This window comes from Athene noctua, chromosome 1 (assembly GCF_965140245.1).
Source record: "Athene noctua chromosome 1, bAthNoc1.hap1.1, whole genome shotgun sequence".
NCBI lineage: Eukaryota > Metazoa > Chordata > Aves > Strigiformes > Strigidae > Athene > Athene noctua.
In genome coordinates this window covers 69739402-69763363 of record NC_134037.1, presented here as the reverse complement: position 1 = coordinate 69763363, position 23962 = coordinate 69739402, and the positions used below count along the sequence as shown (strand labels likewise).

The following is a 23962-nucleotide window of genomic DNA, read 5'->3' as shown; positions in this document are numbered from 1 at the left end:
TTTTCTGACTCATGGTTTAGTCAGACATGATCCAGTTGAGATTCATGTTCTTGTGGGTAAGATTTTATTTCCTGGATGTTCTTTAAACTAACCTTTTCCTCTTTAGGTTAGATTGTCGTGGTTTAGGACAGAGAAACCAGGGCAGAGATGATGTAAACATGAGACACAGCACACCAGACTTGAAAAACCACGAAAGTGAGAAGTCAGTGTTCAGTCCTGAAGGATTATCAAACCCTTAAGTGCATGCTGTCACTGCCTTTGGCGGGACTACTCATTGCTGAGGGAGTTGCATCTCCTTTTACTGACTTAAAGCCAAGAGTACACAGTATTTTACAAGACAAAGTCAGAGCAGCACACAAAATTGATTTTAAAACCAAGAAAACTCCCCACCCCCTCCTTCCTGGTCACAATGATGCAGGAGGACTGTGCTGTGTAAGTGGTAATCATGGAAGAGAATTCTGGGATGACTTTACAATCTAGAATATTTCTTCTCCCTCTACTGGTATCTCAAAATAAATTTAACTTTTTATTTCAGCCATAAGCTGTGATCAGAAAAGAGATGCAGAAAGTGGTGAAAGGTGTTACAGATTCGGTAATGCTGCTTCTCAAGTTTCTACTGAAATAGCTTCAGTCAAGAATGGGTCAAACATTACTGGCTGTGTCTTTTTTTTGAGTGAAATATTTACAGCTGTGGCTTACAACTTGATATCTATACCCCTGGAAATCTGAATGTCCTAGCCAAATTCTGTTGGAAACACTTTAGAAAAGAGCAGTTACCTCAGTAGGAGAAAATGCTGCTTGTATTCTTTATCAAATCTTTGTACACCTGAGTATTGTAACAAGAACTTGGCTCTATCTAGGATGTGTCTATATTTTATCAGTGAGTAACTGACACCCTAAAAATCTTGCAACAGTTCCATCATAACTTGAGTGCTGCAGGCAAAACAGGTTGTGGAAGCATGAGAACAGTAACTATGCTGGTAGGGCTGGACACTGAGCTTGTTGCACAGTAACTAACCCCTGAACTGTTCCTAATTAAAAATGCTTCTCTTAAATAATTTGCATCCTGGATCTAATTGCAGCTGAGATGAATCACTTCCACAGTAACCGGATTTATGACTACAACAGTGTTATTCGTCTGTATCTGGAGCAGCAAGCACAGTTTTATGAAACGGTAAAGTGTAGTATTTCAGTGCCATTTTCCTGGCACATACTGCGCTGCTACTTTTATAAGAAATACTCACAGTACTTAATCATCTTTTTGTACGAGCCTCTCCCTTAGAGCAGATATTTGAAGAACTGTACTTGTAAAAACTAAAAAAAAAAACCAAAACCAAGAATGGGTTAAAATAGTATCTTCCTATAGATATTATTTTACATATATGACTGTCGGATTAGATCTTTTAGACCTAAAGACCGATTGAGAAACATTATTGTTGGACAGCTTGATTTTTTTTTTTTTTAATTTTTTTTTTCAATGCCAGTTATAAGGCTGAAAATAATTTTAGTTCTGTGATACACAGTAAGTAGGACCTGCTGCACTGAATACAACAATTAACCATCTGAACAAAACTTCCCTCCTGTAGGCTGGGAGGATGAAGGGAAGCTTCTGTGATTTAAAGTCCAATGCATACAATTGTGGGGTGGGGTGGGGCTGGAGTGGTTTAAGTGACTTATTTAATATGTTAACTCCGAGCACTTGAACTACAACCTTAGTTCCATTTAACATTGTTCTTTTGTATGTATTCCGTGTGGTTTTTTTAAATGAAACCCAAGAACAAATTTTTTAATGTGGTGTGCTGGTAGAACATGTGAATTTGAGTGGGCTGGAGCCTGGCCTCTGTCACTTAAAGGAGTAATATAAGTAACTGGTTGTCCTTCACAGCAGTAAATGGTGCCAGTGGGGCTTCAGAGGTATCTTTAGTGGATGAGAACTCCAGATCTCCCATCAGGTTACCTTGCTCAATTTCTCTGACATAACTGATGGGGTTAGGCATAGTTTTTCCCTTACCTGCTTTTAGTTTCTTGTCTAGTCTATCCCAGTTCTTCTGGTTGCAGCCTCACGTGTCTCCTTGTACCAATCCTCTCTCCCCCAGTACAGGGACCAGATCCATGTTTACATGTGGGGTGGTGGCTACCATGGGAGAACAGGAGCTCTGTTCTGATGTGTGGCCTTGTTTCAGCATGGAAATGCATTTCCGGAAAAATCTGGCTTTGTTCCTGTAGCCCTTCTGCACAGTGCAGTGCTAGATAACCTAATAGGCAGGGTGACAGTCCTGCCTGCAATACTTCTCTCCAACACAATCTGAGCAGTGAAAGCACAAAATGAACAAGGCAGAAAATGCATAGATAAGAAGGAAAGTCTTTATAATGGAATGCTTTGACAGTCCTATGTACACAAAATCTGCAGTAAAAACTGTCTTCTTTCAGAAAATGAGGGAACAATTAATTTCTTAGCTTGCAATCATATTTCTGTGTAAAGTGATAACATATTTAATATGTTCTGTTCCTTTGTTTCAGATTGCACAGAAGCTGAGGCAGGCACTCAGCCGCTTTCCTGTGATGTAGAGAATAAGGAGTAGTCAACAATAAAGAAAGCTCCGAAGTGCTTTTTCTGATTTGGGGGCAATGCTAATAAAAACTTGTTAGCCTTTGCCAGCCAAAAAAACCCACCAAAAAAACCCCAACAACAATAAAAATCGATTGTAGAAAAAAAGAATTATTTAAAATTTTACTTTATCAGCCTAAATCATAAGATGAGGTTCTCTTATCTTGAATGCTCTCCCATTTGTATCATTATTTAAATAAAACCAGCTAGATAATGCTGTCAGTTATAGGGATCTAAATTCTCAAACTGATATGTTGCCATGGACTTCATGCAGACTTCCATCTATCAGATGTTCTTCCAAAGGCTCTTAATCAACATCAGAGTTACAAATGTATATCTTTTTTTTCCAAGTGGGAAAGCAGACAAGCTTGAGAAAATGACTTTAATACTCATTATATTCAATTCAGCTCTCTAGAGATTCACTAGCCAGGAGGAATTACATTTGTGTGTGTTTCTGGTACATGTTCATGATAATCTCCTGAATGAACACTTCCTTCTGAGTTTTGCTTTCCATATGCAGCCATGGCATACTGCTCCCATTATGACTTCTGGTAAATACCATTCATTCTTCCCTTTCTTGTTTGTTTCCTTCTAACTAAATCTTCTACTGGTGGCACAACACCTCAGAGCTTATGTCAGGCTCTTTCTCTCTTGCTATGCACCGTGTAAGAAGACAGAGTACAAACTAGGAATGAGCTATTCAGGAAGGTGTGAAAAATTGTTTTCCAAACCAGCACTTTGACACACCCCCCAATGTTATGCCATAAGGCAGTAGTGTTCCTCAGTGGTGTACAGGGCCAGCTTCCCTTTCACCCCTCTGAGAATCTGAATGTTTCAGCAGAGGGGACATTGCCACATCCAACCCAAAGTAGTAGAAGTCCAGAAATTCCAACTAAGCTCAAGCCTTCATGTAGTAGTATGATGTGCTCCTGGCTTGGGTTAACTTCTTGTGAAGAAGTGGCCCAGTGTCCTCTTTCATACTACTGAAATATCATCTGAGGCTTGGGCTTTTCAAAAGAAAAATGCCACCACCAACTCTGTTCATAGTGGGCACCAACTACAGTAATTCATTTCATGCCATAAGCAAGCCGGAAAGCCAAAATGAAGTTTTTGCTCGAATGTGCCTAGAAAATAAACATTTTGGCAAAAAATAACATTTTTTAAAAAGGCATTTTACCAATAAGCCATTCTAAGTGACGGGTACATCTGCTGGTTGAATAGTTGCCTTATTTTCTTTTGCATTGGTGTTACTTTTGTGTGCTAGAAGGAAAATCTGGGTCTGCCTGAATAACCTGAAACCAAACCAAACAAGACTAAGCCTAAGTCTAGATGCTTTTCAGTGTCATGGGTTTTGTTCACATTTTATAAACCTTGTCTTTTTCTCCTCCCAATTTTAGTTGTTTGCTTCCAAAATTCCATAGCGCAGTGTTGTTTGATACAGCCATTTAAATATGTACAAATTGTAAAGAATGTGTATAAATGTTTTACACCAAATGTAAGATCTGCTTGCATGTAGAAGCAGCTTATATAATAAATTGTTACAATGTGTACAGTAAATTCTGAAATCACTTTTTCAAGCCAGCATTTTTTTAAGCATTTGTATATTCACTTTTTGGTAATGAAATCTCTTTGTAACAGACTCTTAATTTGGGAGGGGGAAGGGGAGTTCTTTTTACCAATCTTTAAATAGCTCCATATGCACTAAAGTTGAAGGTTCTTTATCTTTAATAGATTGTTTTGAAATCTAAGTGTAAGCTGTGTTTTCCCAGTGCAGGGAAGCGATGACAGTAGCAACTGTGTCAGAGATGCAACATTTTGGCAAAAAAAGAAAAACTGTTTAAAGTCTTCTAGTAAAATGAAGTTAAACTGATAATAAATATTTATATATATCCACCAGACTATTTTATTTTTTCTTTGAAATCATCATGTTGCTTTTTAACAGGGTGATGCAGTATGAGGCAAATCCTCCTTAGAGCTTTTCATCAGTTTACACACACTGGCCAGCCGAGGAGTGAGAAAGCATCCATGTGTCTTCCATAAAGCAGGCATCACAACTGAACGGTATAATAGTGCTAGTGACTGCAAACCAGCAAAGGCTACGCATATGGTGTAAGCTTTCATTATTCAGGTCAGTCCAGCTCGTGGTTGATAGAACCCTCCTGACTGCAAATAAGTAGTAGAGCACAGTGCTACTGTGTATTCTGGCTTTGTGTCGGCATGGTGTTGACCCAGAATAGAAATCAGATTGTTTTAAAATTAGACATGAATAGTGGCATAGCTAGGTTGGCTGAGTTGGGAACAACAGAAAATCTTCACACTGAAGATACAGTCATAAAACAAGAATAACAAGTCAAAGTAAGACTTAAGCAGTGCACTCCTGAATTTTGTTTGTCATAGCTGAATAACTTAATCTGTGGAGCATCAAAAAGCCTTAATACTGTTTTCTGGCTTATGTTTTTCTTTGAGGGTGAGCCAAACACTGGCACTATCCCAGTGACTTTGTAAAAGACATCAAATGCCCCAGCTGTTGGATTTAACTTTATATTTTAATTGCTTATTCCATTACTGCTAAAATACTACATCCATTTTTTAACAATAAAAATGTGGCTATACAAAGGGGAATGCTACCTGTATTTCTTGTCAGCAGTTAATCACACATGGGATTAGACTGCACCGTCAGACTTTGTTGTTGCAATGTGTGGTATGTTTTTGGAAGAGTAGTCTACTGCAAGTAGAGTATTCTTTAATGCTATAATGAGGCCTAACTGTGCATGAGTACTGAATTTTTTACATTACTGAGCAATTTCTATTTTCTATGACAAAGTAATTGAGAAAGCATTACCATAATATACACTTTATTTTGTAAATTCTGATTAAACACATGAATTAAATACATGAATTTTACTGCTACCAAAATTAGTCTTGTTGAGTGCAGCAGAATGATTCAGACTAACAGCCTTGTAAAGAAAGAGATGCATCTCTTGTGCTGTAGTTTAGTTTGACACACACTAGACATTCTGCCAGTCTGGACTGGCTGGAAGTGCTCCACAGCCCCGTGGCCTACAGCCATCTGCAGCAAGCAAAGCACTTGCTGGGCAGGCGTCCTGCTACTGCAGCTTCTGCCTTTCTGAGTGCTTCACACCAAGACGAATGAGCATACACCAGGGGAAGGTGAGTTGTGTGGGGGTCTTCAGTCGGTTGTTTTTTCCACTCTACATGCTTGCCATATTTTTCTATAACTCTTTTGATAAAGTTAACACTAACTGGTGTAATAACAAACAAGTATGGAACAGGAGAGGTAACCACTTGGGCAGAAAAACCCTTTTTTCTGACTGAAGAATCCCTAATAAGAACCACCTTATAGAATTAGAAGCATAGGGACTGGAGCTGGAGACCAATCCACCCATCCTGAAGCGTGGCAATATCAATTATACCCATACTACTTTAAAGGACATCTGAGTCACAAATACACATTCTTCACTGGTATCTTTTATCTTACGAAATGTCATTCCCCAGACTAACAAATGATTTGATGAACTGTTATTCCAAAAAACAGTTTTTCTAAAAAACATATAATGAAGTAGAATTTTAAGGATGTAATTAAGTTGCTAGTTCAAATAGGTTTGTTAGATGTAATCTCAGCAGTATAATGATAAATGGTAGGAGTATAAAAGTAACAGAAAATATAAAGATTGTGGAGACTTTAAAAAAAATATTAAGCCCTTTGTTTTCTTTTGAATTGCATGTTACTTATTTGACCTTAGTTATTACCCTGTCCCCAAAGACACTTGCCAAGAGCGAGAAATAGGGGACAAGTGATACACATGTATGCACATATATAGAAATGTGCAGCATTCGTGCTAAAGATTTCTGAGCCAATCCCTGTGGGCTGACAAGTCTGCAAAGAAAGGCGTCAAACTGAGAAAACTGATCTGCCAAGTGGGTTGGTAACCAGGCAGGTTCTTCGACCATCTTAACAGAATTGATAAATGAAAGGGGAGAAGCGAGGGAAAACAGAAGAGAGACCTTGTCATCGGCCAGCTTAGAAGAGGCTTGCTTGGAGCAGTGGAAGACCATTGCCTGAAGAGCTTGGAAAGGCAGAGAAAGTCTGTGATTCTGGAAAGAGAGAAAGCGGGGGGGAGGCAAAGGTCTGCTTTAGCGTTTTGAATTCCTTTTCAGAGTTTCCTGAAAAGATCTGCCCAAAGGTTAGAAGCAATGAGAGAAGGGGCAGTGGTTAAGTTAACTTTGTTTAGCTGTTGGGTCCCTGCCAGAAATAGGTAACATTGGGAGCCCTTATGCACTTTCAGCAATAACATGTCTCTTAGGAAAATGCTTCTGTGCTGGACTACCTAGAAAGGATGATCTTAAGCAGTTAGGATCGGTGAAAACTTGGTCCTGATGCTGGCATTGTGGAGTCAGTGGGCTTGTGCAGTCCCATTTACATGGAGAAGTGAGGGACAGAAAAGCTGTGTCGGTAGACGTGGTACTCGGCTTAGGGGAGGAAGAGCACTGCACATTATCTGAACAGAAGCAGGTCGAGTGCCCTGGGACTGAAACACAGCTGCCTGGGGGTGTCTGCCCAAGGGAATGGGCTGTGGTTTGATGTTTCTCTTGTCTCCCTGTGTTTCTTTAAACTTCCTCCTGGCCACCAACAATGTCTGTCCTGAAATAGGAAAAAATGGAGCAATATGAAAGCAAGCACTGGGTGAGCTCTCTGGTTACTGATTTCAGTAAATTAATGTGCTTTGAACGTATGTGATTTTTCCTATAGGCTTCCTCACAGGAAATGTTAGGGTGGGGATGGATGGATGGATGGATGGATGGATGGATGGATGGATGGATGGACGGACAAATATTTTTTACCTTTGCTGTCAAACACCTTTACCAGGCAGGATGTGTTTGTATTCCCTCTGTATCTCACTGATAGAGAAACTGAGGGACAAATTAATTGTCACATGCCAAGAAGGTAGGAGTGCTGAGAATGGAACCCAACTGAAAATTCTGAGGAAGGAATTTGGTGATGAAATTCACCTAAATTCAAAACTGCAATCCCCAACCCTTACCCTGCTTCCTTCTCCCTTGGGCCTCCCCCCCCACCTCCCTCAGCTGATACTTAACTCCAGAGCTCCTGACAGTTTGCAGTGGTAAAGTTTCTGATACATGCAAGAAGTACCTATTAAATTGCTTGTCATATCACCCACCACATCCACCTGCAATTATATGATGTCTCAATGACTAATGAATTTGATCACCCACAGAAGATTCAAAAATAGTGGGACAGCAGACTGGAGTTTACAGAATGGGGACTGTGAAGAGTGTGCTCTCATCCTCTCAGTACCAAAGGAGAGGATAAAGGGACTGAAAACAGGCCACTGATAAATTGAGGGGCAAACTTTTTATTTGTGACCACTTACAGTAGAGTATCTGAAGAAAATCAGTCTGTTAAAAAAAATGGTGACAGTTGTGTATGAAACTGGATGGCAAACATAATAGTACTTCCAATGCAGAAGGTAAATATTTATCAGACTTCTTTCAGATATGTATTTACATCAAGAGAACTAAGTTAGGTTGATTAAGATACTAGCCGTTGTACTCTATAGCCTTTGGTATACAGGAGTGGTAGAAGTTTCTAGGACTATGAATTATCTTAGAACAATAATAATATCAAAATAATTAACAAATAATATTGCCGTTTCAAACACAGCTCAGCAAAACACAAACTCTGTAATATTTGTAAATCTAGATAGAAGTTTATCTCTTAATCCTATTAAATTAAAAGACTAAATGCATCCTTTCACTACGCTTACTTCTCTGATTTACATTTTGGGGAAAGAGTATCTCCCTGTTCCCATGTGATCCTTATGCATCGCCTGCTCATCTAAACCTTCCTGGACCCATCAAAATGTATTATACTCCTAACATAAATTGCACCATATTCACTCTGTTGGCATCTCTGAGAGCATGCATCTCCTGCTAGGGCAGGAGGATGCCATTGCTAGTATGTTTTGCCATTCTGGAGGGCTTTGGCTAGGATGTCATCCCCTTACGGTACTACCAGTACTCACAACTGTACTGGGAATCTGAAATATCTACTGGCATTTCTTAAAGCCCCTTAAAATGTTTATGTGATAATCTCTTTTAAAAAAACCCCCAAAACCTGCCACTATAATGTCCAATGACATGCTAGAAACACAGACCTTCAGAAGCCCAAAACAAGAGACAGCCACTGTTTATCTACCATTCATCTATTTATATTTATTTTATTATTTTAAATCAAATTCTTTTCAGGTCAGACACAGGATATTGTCAAGTTCGGTGCATGCAATAATATAATGATTCACCAAGTTAAACTATTACCAAAGGTGAAGGTGCCTCAAAAGTGAAGGCCATACAGAGGTGAGGAACAATCTTCTAATTGTTGACAAGTTCCTGACTAGCCAACTAGTATTTTTAAGCTTGGTAAAGATTTTGTTTAAAAACTCAACAGTTGGAGGAGAAGTGAAAAGTTAAACATAGCATCTGTTGCAATATAGTATAAAATACAAAACGGGCTGCTTGCTGTTAGGATAGAGTTGCTGAGCTTGACACTGCCCCAGAAAGTTTTCCCACCTGATCGCATTCACAAGGACTGCACCACTCAGGACTTGTTATGCCTGCAAACAAAATTGAGAAGTAAGGAAACTCTTCATTTGTCTTCCCTGTTTAAGTAGTGACAGTTTTCTGGCTGGTTCCACATCCCACCTACCAAACTTACAGCAAGGACTTTCTCTTTTCCAAGACAAAACTTTGGGAAAGAGGTAGGTATAGAACAATTCTTTCCTAGAATGAGCCTGTTTATGCTTACTTGGCAATAGATGAACTTTACTGGGCTGAGAACTAGTGCCAGTCTAGCTGCTGCTTATAAACACAGTCTTAATGCTTGGCAGAAGGTAAACAAAAAAAGAATCCCAAGCAAACAAAACCACAGTTCAAGTGTTTATGAAAGTGTTCCAAAATGTAAACTAAATTTGCAGTCAGTAAGAGGAGGTTGCTATCCAAAGACTGCTGTACTGTAAAATAAGTCTCTAGTACGGCTGCAGGAGTTGGGATCTGTTCCAATATGGTGTAAAATCAGCATGAGAAAGACGCAACTTGCAGGGACCGCAGTGATTTCAGAGGGGATTGAGAGTCTGCTCCTAGAAGAGAAGGGATCAGAAAAGCTGTGGTTTTAGGTCTGTCTGGAACAGCTCCAAGTGAGGTGCTAGGTTTGCATCATAATTATCTAGTGTCAGTATCTAATAAAAACAACTAGTGGCCTTAAGTAATTTCTTAATAGTAAAATAAAACAACCTTTCCTGAAGGGCTTTGTGTGTCACAGGGGAAAAAACCAAAACCCAACCAACCAACTAGTAAAATGGTATTGGGCAGTTGCAAGGAAGCTTGTGCAGCCACCGGCAGCTGCACAGACAGCAGAGCAACACTTGTCTCCGGGCTGGTTCTCAGTGCTGTGGAGCCAGAGAGCAGTAATCAGCTCAGGTCCACTGCTGAACCCTGGCTGGCTCCAGGTGTACATGTGGCACACAGGTGTGGTGATAAACTCTTCCACAGCAGGGAGAAAGACAAGCAGACTTGCACCATCACTGTCCGGTGCCCCCTCAATCCCAGGACGCAACGATACCTCGGCTGGCCCTGTGGAGAGCCAGCTAAACTCTTACATAAACTCTGTAAGAGCATATTGGTCCTGCTCTGTGCCTTGCCAAAGAGGCTGTGCTTGACAGCTGATGGCCCTGAAGGCAGGCAGGGGATGTGAGTGTAGGTGGCTTCTGGCACAGTGAGTACACAGCCCTAGAAATCTGCCCCAGGATACCTTTGAGTTTTCTCCTGTGGGACTCCAACCACCACTAAGTTAAACTCAATAGCCAGCACTTGGCAACAGTTCACATGCAGATGATCATAAAAAAATATATTTATCTAGTATTTCTAGTCAGCATGCATAGATCTGTCTCTTAAGGCAACAGGTTGCTTAAAAGTAGTCATTTTATAAAGGCTTCTCTGCAGTATCTTGTGTCCTGGCCCATCCAGGACTTCTGTTCCTGTATCAGGGCAGCCTTCTGCGTGGCATCTTCTAGGATTAAACTGACTTTAGTTACTCTGTGTTCTAAGAAGCATTTTTAAGCTCACTGAGCATCTCTGTTTTTATTCAGGCATGCTACGAACTCTGTGCATCACTGTTTCCACATGTAAAAGATATGCACCGATTCTGGCCCTTCCATGTAGTTTGCAATAAATCTCTAGGACCAGACAAAGACTATTTCAAATTTCTGGAAGGAGGACAGAGGGAATTCAGCTGAACTCCTACCAAAATATGCAGGGAATATTATTCAAGATAGCTAATCTGTAAGCAGAGCACAGGAAAGCTGTCATTGCACTCATCTCTTCAAAAGAGACAGGAAGCAAGTTGCAGGGATAACCAAGCAGTAACTATCCCTTGTGCATCAGGATCTCTAAGAACAGAAGCTAAGCATCAGCCGTTGGACAAAAAGCATCAGAGAACGAAGCAAGGAGGAAGAAGAGGAAGCATAATGGCAGTGTAAGGAACAGAAAATAAAGCTGGTGATGAGGGCAGGAAGGAAGACAATCCAAAGAGTTAATGAAGTGGAGGTAATGAAAACAGCGGCAAACAGACATTGCGTGAGGTGCCCCATAGCGGACTGACAGAAGTTGGGCTGTTACTTTTGGCTTTGTGGCTCAGAGGGGAAGACATGAACATCACAGTCACACCCAGCCTTCCCTGCCCCCTCCAAAGGTTGTTTTACATGGCGCTCTAATTCTCACACCGCAGGTGCTGGCTTCCCCCCAACTCCACAGCTTTGCTGAGCTTTTCCACCCCACACCCTGCTTTACCAAGCTGCTGAGACTGCCCAGCCTGTGCTCACTCCTTCCCACGCACACCAGCCTGCCCCAGTCACTGGTACAACTGAGGCACCTGTAGTGGTGGCTGGTACCAAAAGCAAGGAAATGGCCTGGGAATAGAGTGCAGACTACAGGGGAAGACGGTTTCTCATCTCCCTTACACCCCGGTAATTTTTAAGCCCCATCCCTCCCAGTTTAGAGGAAAAAAATGGTAATAGGCTGCAAAAGAATGTTGCTCTAATTCCTGCAATTTGCAGTCAGCAGGGCCAGGGAGCCCTAGACTAGCCTACTCACCTATATGGGCTAATCATTTTTGCCATGTGTGCCATGACCAATCCCCAGGCTAGCAGGGATTGCATAATGGCTACAGACACAGTGAAATCTGAACCACCTGCACCCTGGGGTGCAAATGTATCATTCTTAATCAACCTCAAACTCCCATCATGGTTTATATGTTAATAGTGGACACAGCTCAAGTTAGAAGTATAGGCAATTGGTTTTGAAAAAGCAATGCAAAATCTTGTTTTAATGAAACAGAACGGCACACCCAAATAAACATGTCAAACTGTCAAAAAACAAACACTGATTAGCAAGCAGAATGAGAGCCTATCTATGTTTACTTGTGCATATAGTCCATGGACTTAACCAGTGCATTAATAATAATGTAACATACCAAAACGGTTGTTCAAATAACTACAAACCATGGTATCTTCTCAGTCCTTCTCTTTCTTTTCTGGTCTGTTCCCCTCATTCCCACACTCTGTGGTATTTTGTCAGCTACCCCTTTACAGCAGCACTGGCAGAGATGACACCTTGTTCTACAATTCTCCTTTCCTTTCCAGAAAAACATGTTACTCACTCTGCATGCACCATAAATTGTGGGACTGTGAAACAGCATGACTCCTTAGCCAGTTTGATCTAGTTTACTGGTTTGTTTTTTCTTTACCCTTCAGTTTGTGGCTGGTGTTGCACTGAGGAACTCCGTTAACTATATTCTGATTTGAACTAGCTCATATTCACTGTCTTTTCAGACTATTCGGTCTAAGTCATCTTGTCATAAAGCTTCTAAGAAGGAGAGGAACACCTGAGATTTACCACCCAATGCTATTTTTACAAGATTTTTCAAAATTTATGAAAAAGTTAAAAAAAACTTCAAACCCTCGGTCTTCCAGGTAAATTAATCTGTTCTCCTTCCTTCATGTAAACGTGTTATTACTTCTCCTTGCTCCCCTTGCTCTTTGGTCTGAAACCCCTCCTAAATCTGAAAATTAACGGACAGGCCTTTCTAAAGCATGAGGAGACATAATACCACAAAGCATCTGTTCATAAAACGAAATGAGAGAAACAGGCCTAACTTCAGTTTAAAGGCACCACATGTGTAGCAGTAGAAACAACAGCAGCAGAAAAAATGTTGACATGATAATAGAAGAGCAAATCTATCTGTGCAAGACAGTTTGCGTTGCTTTGAGAGGGTGACTGAATACATGGCTTTTTGTGGGGGTTAGTATTTGGCATGCAACCAGTGATCCATTATCAAAGGCACTAGCTAGAAATTCTGTATCTTAAGAAAGATGCATCAAATAAATACTGAACCTTGCACCTAGAGAATGTTTCCTATGGAACTTATATATGAGAAGTGAAGTTCTGGGTTATATTTAAGATTTAGAGAAATTAACCTACTCGTTTCAGACATTTAAGGCTCCTTTTCTCAGTAGTTGTAGGGTGGTCATACCAGTTGCTAGATAACTGTTGTGTTCCACTGGGCTAGTGGACAGGTGACTGCTGCCATACTCTGTGCTTAAAGTAGCTTTAAAGACTTTTGAGATCTTTCTGAAGAAAAGTATGAAAAAGTAAGATGCTGATAATATATTGATTTACACAAGATGAAGTAAGAGTCAAAGAATAGCAATAGACCTTTGCCCCTTGTGTTCTCCATAGTTATTTTGCTTTTGGAAAGCAGTGATTTAATGTGAATTTGTTACAAGTTCATATTTCCAAAGGTAAGCACTTAGCTTCTAAAAATCTATTGATGTCATGATTTGACTGTATTAAAGTGTTGCCCTCCAAATAGAACAATCTAATTTTTTACCCCTTTTTTTTACTTCGAGTAAATCTGAAACTTTTACATGAGGAGGTTGTATCCAACATTCACTTATGTTCATAAAATATCTTTAGTTTTGCTTTAGCTTTGTTATGTATGCAAGAAAAAATACAACTGGAATGTGAGACTACTTTAAAATGTCAGCCCCCATTGTTTTAATATATGCATTTCTGTGAAAACAGAACCTGTGCTCATCTAACAAAATCCTATTATAAAATGCTACAACTGTAAATAGCCAGCACTGAAAATAAACTCAGTTAATGTGCTCTATTATCCTTATGAATGTTCAAACTAATTTATGTCCCAATAGTGCTTACATGCTGAAATTCCACAGAGTTCCCTTATTCTCTCTTGAATGTCTGAGCACACCGAGGGCAGGCTATAGTTCAATTAGCTTTAAATAAATTAACATTAGAGTTATGAATTGAGCATGGAAGCTCCATTCTCCTTGCCCTCTCTTCCCATCCCTCATTTTTAAGTGCCTCATTATAGGTCTCATCTGCTCTTTATGCTCCTTTTCTCTGCTGTGTAGTCTGTATTACACAACAGGACAAAATAACTAAAGATTCTTATGTTAACAGAATTAATTTACAAAAGATTCCTCGTCGTAAGAGGAATCAGAAGCTAACATTTTCCTCAATAAATAAAGGGTACTGCACCATCAAAATTATCCATATATATATATATATATATATATATATGAAGCCCTGCTGTGACTTGACAGACTGCATTTTCTCCTCAACTTTTCCAATTTTTGTATAACTTGGTTAGTCTAAAAAAAACAAGGGTGGTTTTTATTCTTTTAAATTATGTAGCTTTCAGGTTCATCTTCTGTATCATAACCAGGTTTCTGTTGTATTCTTGCTTCTTCCACCCTTGTATTCATCTGTTTCTGTCTGGCTAGCTATGACATCTCAACAGACAATGAAACTCACAGATTCTGACCAACCAGTAAAATTCTGTTCTTCCTTCTTATAAATATGGAGTATCAACAGAACAGTTCAATTCTTATTTAGGAATGAAGTTAGGAATGACTGCTGCACCAGGCAGCCTCTTCCAGTACCCTGTCTGTGACAATGGTAGCCACTATATACTAGAGAAATGCCACAACAGGCAATCTGGGACTGCCTCTTCTGGAGTTTTCTTCATAGTAGATTCATGGCCAAGAGGAAGGCCTTTTTCACCTCATCAAAACCATATCCCTTCATACGCAGTAATGCTGAAACTCTGCTTTCACTGTTGATTTTCAACAGAAGAAAAGGCATACGCTCACTGAGAAAAACTGCCAACATACATGCTGCATCTCTGTCTGTGTAGATATTAAGCAGTTCACTTTAAATTTGAACTTTCTATTTTATTAAGCATTTTGGTTTTCCTGTCAGGAGTTCTAGAAAATTAGGCAAGAAGCAGTGGAAAACTCTGTGGCTTCATAGTCCTTTGAACATGAGAGAGGAATACCTACAACTAATCATAAGCATGTCAGTCTAGAAGAGAGAATAAAAATTTTATCTGGTTGTCGTTGTCTGGTCACTATTACTGCCTAAATAAACGCTGTCTGACTAATGCTGCTCATCTGCACATAGTTTTGGGATGAAGAAAGTTAAGCTTTAAAACAGCTGCTGTTACTGAAAATAGTCTCAATAAAAGGCTAGTATCGGTGAATGCAGTCAGTCTGCCTCTCCAGATTTTATTTAGCACACAGACAGTTAAAATATAAGTGGAAAAGGAGGTGAGAAATTCCACTGACCTCTCACTATTTTTCATTAGCGGCATTTATAAAACAGTTAGCACTCTGACAGAGCATCTCTCAGCCACTTCTGGTATACATTCAGAGCTTGAATTCACAGCCCAGTCTTCTGCCAATCTGGAGATACAGCCGGCAGCCAGATAGGCCCTGACTCAGTCTGAACCTAAAGCCAGTTGGCTTCCAGTCCAACTACCTTTAGCAGCTGAACCTGCACTGTTTATTCACTTGTGAAGTCTCACCAAAGCAAGGAGCTGTGAGATTTAGGCTACTGATAAAGTTAGGCATATGTTATAGTGTCCTGCTGAACTGGAAGCTCAGGTCTGCTTTATTAAGTTGCCCCTCTCCCTTCCAAATAATTGGTCAAAGGGTAATACTGATACAGAAATACTAGTATTAAAAGTTTCTTTTTCCTGCTGTAAGGATCACAGACCCCAAGGGTTGCTCATCAGGAAAGGTTGGAAACAGGAGTGGAATGTTGAAAATACTGTCACTGGCTTAAGCAAAGAAAATGTCTCTGCATCACTCCTCTCATACTCATGGCAAGGTTAAATGTTCTTTGTCAAAATCTAAACACACAAATAAAGCATACTAATTTATCACTTGTGCTTCTCATGCTCTTCAGAGTTATTTTTAACGAAATGCTGTTGAATTTGTTGAGAAACAGTGACCTAGCTCAAAGTGTATCAGACTGTCTCTCTAACAAAGTACCAGATGCCTTTTGCGCACAAAGTTCTTTACACAGTCAAGTGTAACCAACTAGAATAGAAAGCTCTCCTCTCAATTTCACTGAGTGTAAGAGGTGACATAAAAACCCCACAGCTACTTTCAGAGCAACACTCTGAGCACTTCAGCCTACAAATGTTGCAAATGTTTCTCTGTGGCAAATTCAGCTTTAAATAAAAGTTATTCTAATATTAACTCGAAAATGTGAAAACAATTAAGTTTTGCATATTATCAGCAGTTACTGGTTGTTTTGAATGTCATGTGCAGGAAAAGCTATGCTGCGGTATTTCCCCTATTTCTTCTTTACTTACTGAAGTCCAAAGTTTCTCATAAAAGGCAAAACCCAAACTGTTTTCAATGACCTTGTGGGCACACACATTTCCTGAGGAATTTGTGACCACTGATGCTGTGTGCAAGTGGCCAGAAATCGTCAGGAAATGCTGTCATAAGTAATCTTCTATATTTAATCTCCGAGCTTTAAAAAAAATGACCATAGCTTCCAGTGGCATAATATTGGACACAGCTATTTTTTGTTTGTTTCTACTGGGTATCACCAAAGCTTTTTTTGTACAAGAGTCCCAGATTGCAAAGATCACTCAGTAGCACATAAAGGCAGACAAGTAATACTACAGGGACGTTCACCCATTCTATGCCCCAAAGTCTGGGATATGGTGTTCACACAGCTCTTCCAGACAGGCAGCAGACAACTAAAGCCCAATACACCCTGCTCTCCCTAGTTCTCCTGAACTCTGTTTTGTAACACCCCAGTTGTTCCTCTTCTGATCTGTCTCCAGACTAACATACAACACCACCTGCTAAGATCAGCATGCAGGACTCTTCTTCATTAAGGCAGCCATCCAGACCCTGTAAACATTCATTACCATAAAGACCTAGGAGCAGGAGTTGTTCTAATGCATAGCATGCTTCAGAGGTAAACAAGGGGCTGGGGAGGGGAAGGGACTGGAAATGTGAGCCAAACTGAACAATGTCTTGGAAGAAAGTAGAAGTGTTCAGAAAGTAACTGAGGTGATTTCTACAGCTGAGATAACAGCTGAATTTCTAATGAGAGCAAAAGAACTGTGTATAAAAATCTGTATAAACACAGACTGAACATTATCTTCAACACAATTTGTGCCACAGGTGAGTTAACAGGAAACTAAACTTTATTTAGTAGCTGAAGGCTGTATCCTCCTACCGTGGAGGCTGGCACTCTAAAATATCAGGGCTGCCGTTTTGTTTGAACTGCATTTCACATAGTTCTGCAGTCAGCAAACATGAGATCTTAAGGATTCCTTCCCTTCTGAGAGGGAGAGAGAAGGATCTTCCTCCCCCTCCTCTAAAGACAGGAGCTGGAAACAGAGTTGAAAGGAGAAAAGGAAAGCAAAGGAGCACTACTGCCGACAAGAGATATTCCACCCTCCAAAATACTCCCACTATTTTGTGCATGCAGAATGGCAGAGATAGCCCACTGACCTGTTGCTTCTCCCAGCTGAAGGCAGCAGCAGAAGGTCACCTCCCACTATTTAGCTGTAGGAACATTCAGAAAGCAGTGCAAAGCATATGTGACTGCTCGGGGGTGAAAAGAGTGATAAAGAACCAGAGATGGGAGTGTGAAGAGGGTCAAAGAAATGAATATGACGAAACTATCAAGGCAGAAGGTTAAAGGAAAGGGAAAATCCACTGAGAAAGGAGGATGAAATGAAAAAAGTGCTGAGGAGTTAATGAGAGCGTGTGACCTGGGTGAAAACATGCTGTGGAAGTCAAAAGACTATGGGAATTAATCGGTTTTCATGATACTAATATACAAATGCTCCAAAGCAAGACAGCTCAACTCCAAATGTCAGATAAAAGATGATCTGTTAATCTCAACATTTTCCCTTAAAAATGGACTTTCATGCATTGAATCATGGTCAGTTTGGTTAGATGAAAACCTCTTTGGTGCCATAAAATAAGTCAAGAGAAATCTTTGCATGCCCTCGCAATATACTGAGCAAGGTTCCTATCGGAGCCCTTACTTTGGATGTCATTCTGTGTGAAGGAAGTTCGTAAATGGTAAGGCTTTATTTACCGCTCCACCATTTTCTGATAGTTGATTTCTCAGTCTTACATTTCTAAGGTAACTGCCCTGTGATGCAAAGTCCAATTACGTGACTTACTGTTTTTTCAGTAATCACAACATCACACCTTTAAAAATGCATCTTTCCACGCTGTGGATGTTTTGCAACCAGAACCCTTTGAAAAGACCTGTTAGTAATGGATTAAAGAAGACTCACTCACAGAACCACCTATAGAAGCAGTGCTTTGTCATACACCCCGCTAAAGGTTTCTAGTTTTCCACCTTCATCTGAGTTTTCCTCTCACATCTTCATCTCCTCATATTGATTTGAGGTGCTGAAAAAAATACTATCCCAGGTGCACCAGTCCTTTCTCTGGTATTTTGCCCAACAGATCTGACAGTAAGTTTTTTATTAACAATCCTAAATTGTGTGTTCTTGGAATTTGCAGTGAAAAGCAAAAATTACTAACGAGTTATAAGCACAGGCAATAGACCAACATACCAGTGTCCTCCAAATGACAGTTTACTCTCATGATGGAGTTTAAAGAGGACTGTGAAGAATCATTCCTCAAAGGCAAACATACACACACACATACACAAAAGTGGGGGGGTTTGTTGTTATTTTTAAATACATAATTGCATGTTCCAGGGCAACTTTTTATCAGTATTTCATCTCAAGTAAGCACTTTTCTCTAGGGCAAGAGGTCATGGTGAAAGATGACAAAGATACAAACAGATTCTTGGTCTGTCATTCCCATAGGACAGCTGTAAGAAAGGCATCCCTTTTCTGTTTAAAGTTGAGAATGGTTAATTCACACTCTTTCTAACATCCTCCAAGACCCCCAAGCCTTGAGCTGTATGCTCTCGCTTTTTTCACCCTGGTCCTCAAATTTCTACAGTTTCTGGTTAATTTATTTTACATTACCCAGCACTCTTTATCTCACCCTACATACATAGGATCAAGGGGGAAAAAAAAGCCCTATGCAAACACTAATCCCACTTTCCCTACCAGATCCTTTCAGAATTCTGTTTTAAGAAGGCACCATAAGCATACCCAAAATTAAATGAATAAAACAGAGGTGTGCGACTGACAGTACCTGCTTTACATGTTTGTTTAGATCAGGTTCAATGGGGGCAGGGACTGTTATATTCCACCTGGTAGAGCATAGCCATGACTGATGTCCTCAACGTTAATGTGGGACAATAGTAAGAGATGGTAGTTTATTTTCAATTTCACGGTTTTCTCTACATATAAAGTATAATTCTGCCATATTAACAATGTAGAATTGTGCTTGATATACCTGTGTATGAATAGGCCTACACTCTCTGCTAGAAATTAGAGCAAATTTTCTCTCATCTGAGCACATTGGTGTACCTGTGCCTACCTCATCGAGCCTTTCCTTATGGTGAACACTAGGCGAAACTAGCACTTTATACTGTGCAGTCTCAACAGGGAATTGTGAGGGAATCCTGCAATATCAGAAGGGGGGGGGGGGGGGGGGAAAGCAGCACACTTTATGTGAAGGAACACTACTTTTTAACACCTAGTCAACCTAAGATGTGCCTTGTGCCTTTTGCTCACGACCGGCGGGGCGGCGCTGCCAGGGCCCGGCCGGCCGCTCCGCGAAGCCCGCGGGCCGCACCCAGCGCCCGACGGGTCTGTGTCCGCAGGAGCCGCCTCCTGCCGCCCGCAGCCGCGGCCGCCCCGAGAGGCAGCTCCGGCCGGCGCGGGGAGCCCGCCGGGCGCAGGGGGCCCAGCCGGCCGCTCCTCGCAGGAGGCGGGAAGGAGCGCGGCCTCTCCCCGGGCACCGCCGGGCAGCCGCCGCCGCCTGCCGCGCGGGCGCAGAAAGCCATGTCGGCGGTTTCGCGGCCGGCCGCCCGGCTCTCCTCCCCTCACGCGGTGCGGCCGCGACGGCGGAGCGAGGGCCCGCTGGGCGCTGCGGCGGGGCTGGCCGCAGAGCTGCCCCTCGGCCGCCGCGGCCCGGACGCGCCGCCGAGGGGGGTGGGGAGCGGCACCGCCGGGCCGGGCCGAGGCCCACAGCACCCTCGCCGGGAGCGGCAACGCGACGCGGCTGGCACAGGCGGTCGTGGCCGCCGCTCCACCTCCTCCGGCGGGCAGGGCGGGGGGTGGCGCCCCGCCGCCGGCTTGTACCTGTCCTGGAGGAGGAGGAGGAGCCGCAGCCCCGGAGCCGGAGGGACAAAGTTAACTCTGGAAAGTTTACAGGGCGCTGTGGGTGGGGAGAGAAAGGCGGAGAGGAAAGGGGAAGGTCGCTCCCGCCCCGCTGGCCGCAGCCGGGGACTCCCCGCCGGGAAGGCAGCAGCCCTGCCGCGGGGGACGGGGAGAGGCGGCAGCCGCCAACTCTCGGCTCCCTTCCCCGCTGGCCGCTCCCTCACGGGCTCTCGGAGGGCTCCTGAGGTGACCGGCGCCCGGGAAGGGCACACGGCCGCCCTTGCCCGCCTCCCTGGGCGTCCTCGCCGCCGGGAAGCAGCGGGCTACCAGGATCGGGGACCCCGCGCTCGGCGGAGCTCCCGCGGGGGCGCGGGGGTGCTGGCGGCCCCCCGAGCGCCGGGCTCCGTGCGCTTGAGGAGACGGCGGCTCTCTGGCCACCCGCGCTGGGGGTCGCCACCGCCCCTTCGCTCTTTCCTCCCTGCGACCAGCGGCCCCCATGGCTCTGAGCAAAGGGCTGCGGCTGCTCTGGAAGCAGGAGCCGGGGCCGAGCGCCCTGCTGGAGGCGCGCACCCGCCACGACTGCCTGCTGCTGGAGGCCGGCACCGTGGCGGCGCTCAGTAAGTGCCCCGGCTTGGCCGGGCCGGGCCGGGCGGCTTCCCGCGCGGTGCCTGTGGGGGGGGCTGTGGCGCGGGGAGGTGGCGTGTCTGTGGGTGCGCGCCCGGGGCCTGCGGGGGGTGCCCGGGAGGTTTGGGGCACTTTCTCCTGTAGAGGGGAGAGCGCACACCGGGGCCCGGGGAGCCCAGCCCTGGACCGTAGGGAACTCGCTCACCTCGCTTTAGACCCCGGCCTCCAGCTCGGCCCTCCAGGTGTGCCCGCTTGCTGCCGTTTGGGGGTGACCCGCGGTGCCCTGCCGTGCGTGGAGGGCTGCCCAGCATCTCCTCCCTGCGCGACGCCAAGCCTGATCCCTATCTGACCGACTCTTTCTCTGCTCGGGATGCCTCTCGCCTCCTCGCCAGCGCCGGGGTGGAAGGAGCAAGGAGAGGCCACCCGCCTGCCTGGTGGCTGTGAGGTGTCGGCACAGGGCACCTTTGCCCTGCAGGCCTTGTATCTGCAGCCTTGCGTGCGCCTTAGTGACTGCAGAGGGCCCGGCTAAAGGGGTGAGGCCCACTGCCTCTTGAAGAAATTTCTGTTCAGCTACAGCGGGTGCTAACGACCAGCGTAGGCATCCTGTTCACAGCAGAGATTGTTTCGGGTGGCTGACTTGATATTCATGTCCTGTAGGGAAAACCCGGCTTCTTGCTGTGGTGCCATACCTTGCCCTTGTGGTTTGCACTGTATATGGTTGCTCGGGTGTCTGGCTCTTACTGGAGGAGCTCCAGGCTCACCAGGGGCAGTGGAAGTCGTGAATGTGCTCAGGGTTGTCTCATCTTGTGTTTTGGTGCTTCCCACCCATGGGTTAATGCGATGCTAATGTTGAGGCAGACAAAGAAAAGTGAGGCGACTGAGAATGTAAGGTTCGAAAAGTAATGCAGGGAACACGTTGTGCTTGTGCTGTGTTCTTAAAGTTGTTTGGCAGATAACAGTAGGAGTCCATATTCAAGCAGCTCAGACGAAAAGGGTAAGACTTAAACTGTGAACTCCTTGTAGTAAGAACTGTATGTATGTTGTGTTTTGTACAGTGTCAGCCACAATGTCAGTTCAGGATCTGGACCCACTGAGCTGAATCTTCCATGATGTATGGTGGCAAGACATCCAGATTAAAATGCCTCATTTTCGGGTATTGGGAATTTGATGAATGAAGAAAACCAAAAAGGTCTTCAGGTGGCAGCTGATTTTTACAAGAGTAATTCTGTTAGTGAAAAAATTTTCAACTATTGTGATAAAGTTCTCTTATTGCCACACTGTGGTTTTGGTTTGTGTTTGGGGTTTTTGTTGTTGTGGTGGGGTTTTTAAAATGTTATTTGATGGGCATTTTGTATTGTGTGATACATCGGGGATTCACTTTCTTGTTAAAGTCATTGGTAGTAGTGGGCATTAACATGTTACATTTTTATAGGGTTTTTTTGTGTCAGTTTTCTATGGACTGACAGAGTAAAAAGTCTGGTAGTACTGAGCAGCATTTTACGGACTTTCAGTGATTCAAAAACCTGTTGCGTTAAAGCTCGTCAGTGAGTTCTGGTCTGTATTTTCGTTATTCTGAAACAAATCTAAAGCAGCTCCACTGCCTAAAGCCAATGTCCACGAATAAACTCAGAGACCAGTATTCATCTAGTGACCCTGAGTCATTTGTATGACCAGCAGTTGGGAAGATTATTTGCGATCTCCGTAATTAAGGGTATCATCAATTTACTATAGATTTTACTTTCCCAGTGTTGCCGTCCCCCATTCAAATTGCTATAGCTAAAAATGATTAGAGAATTTGTATAGTCTCTTTTAAAATGTGTTAGAAGAATTTTGAAGTAGTGATCTGTATAGTGGCTAGTGTAGAAGCCTGTTTGCTATGCCTTTTGAAAGTCCAGTGTCACCTATTGAGGTAACTGTAATCATGCATGCGTTGGCATCCAGCCCACTCCATGTTAATAACTGTCATTTTATTTCATTTGGGTTCTCTTTTCCTGCCTGGGTTAGTTCCTATCTTGTGAGACAAGCTAGTTTATCTAGTTGAGCCTGTTTAGTTTGTTTCTTCTGTTTATGCAGCAAAGGACCAGAAAAGGAGGGAAAACCAGCAGTAGGTATTGTGATGTTAAATTTAAAAGAACTGTGAAGAGGAAGCTCCACAGCCAGGGTGGTAACAGAAACATTAATTCTGTTTTGTTTGACAAGCCTTTAGGTTGTTACTAACCACAGAGCTCTTCAGTGAAAGGTTAACACTTTGTATTATGTGTGGTTTCAGATATACTAGCCCTAGGATTGTGTTGTTTTTGGCTTCTCTGTCTAATTTTCCATTTGTAAAATAAAGTTTAAAAAAAAATTGCTTGCCTGTGGTGATGAGGAATTATGCAACTGTGCCTTATGCAAACTTCCACACTAAATAAATTCAGATACATATACCTGGAGCACTTAAGTTGTACAACAGTTTATGCAGTTTTGCAGTAGCATCCTTGTGACAACAGAACTGTAGAGAAGAATAATCATGTAGGAGAACAAAGGCCTCAGAGCCTTCATAATTCTTTTTTCCATAATTATCAAGAGTCTCTTAATCCTTGAACAGGCATAACATCTGCATTTTTTTGACAGTTTGATTGCTTCTATAATACCTTTGTACTAGAAAAAACTTAAATGTTAGGTTTAATCTAATTCAAGTGGCAGAAGGGAGCGAGAATCACCCTAGAAGTGGTGTTACAAAAAAGAAATCTGAAAAACCACACACTTGTATAAACTTGTCTATACAGGCCATAAACTTCTGTCAGACTCAATTAAAAGAAACCCTTTCAAATATCTAAACCAAAAATTTGTTGCTGTCTTGTGAATGGATGACTTTATGCTTTTTCCTCTCAGTTTGTTATACAGATCATGATGACAATTTTAGTTGTAAATTGGTTATATTTCAGAATTTCCTTATTACATATAGAGATTTGATACTTTTAAGTATTTGCACATTTGGTACCAGTAGTGGGAAAGTATTGTGGAGATCTCTGATTGTCTGAGATGTCAGCAATTTATAA

The 23962-nt window shown here is 42.6% G+C and overlaps 2 protein-coding genes across 4 annotated transcripts in view; both read left to right on the top strand.

Moving 5' to 3' along the window:
- SNX9 (sorting nexin 9) overlaps positions 1-4173 on the top strand; it is a 72272-nt gene extending 68099 nt beyond the window's left edge. For all 3 annotated transcript variants that reach the window (XM_074896506.1, XM_074896507.1, XM_074896505.1), the window contains exons 17-18: positions 1083-1174; positions 2521-4173. In XM_074896506.1, the coding sequence (XP_074752607.1) occupies positions 1083-1174; positions 2521-2568 (140 nt within the window). In that variant the 3' untranslated portion in view covers positions 2569-4173. The remainder of the gene's footprint in view (positions 1-1082; positions 1175-2520) is intronic.
- Positions 4174-20425: 16252 nt separating this feature from the next.
- SYNJ2 (synaptojanin 2) overlaps positions 20426-23962 on the top strand; it is a 69208-nt gene continuing 65671 nt past the window's right edge. Inside the window, exon 1 of the mRNA XM_074896503.1 lies at positions 20426-20914. Coding sequence (XP_074752604.1) covers positions 20794-20914 — 121 coding nt within the window. The 5' untranslated portion in view covers positions 20426-20793. The remainder of the gene's footprint in view (positions 20915-23962) is intronic.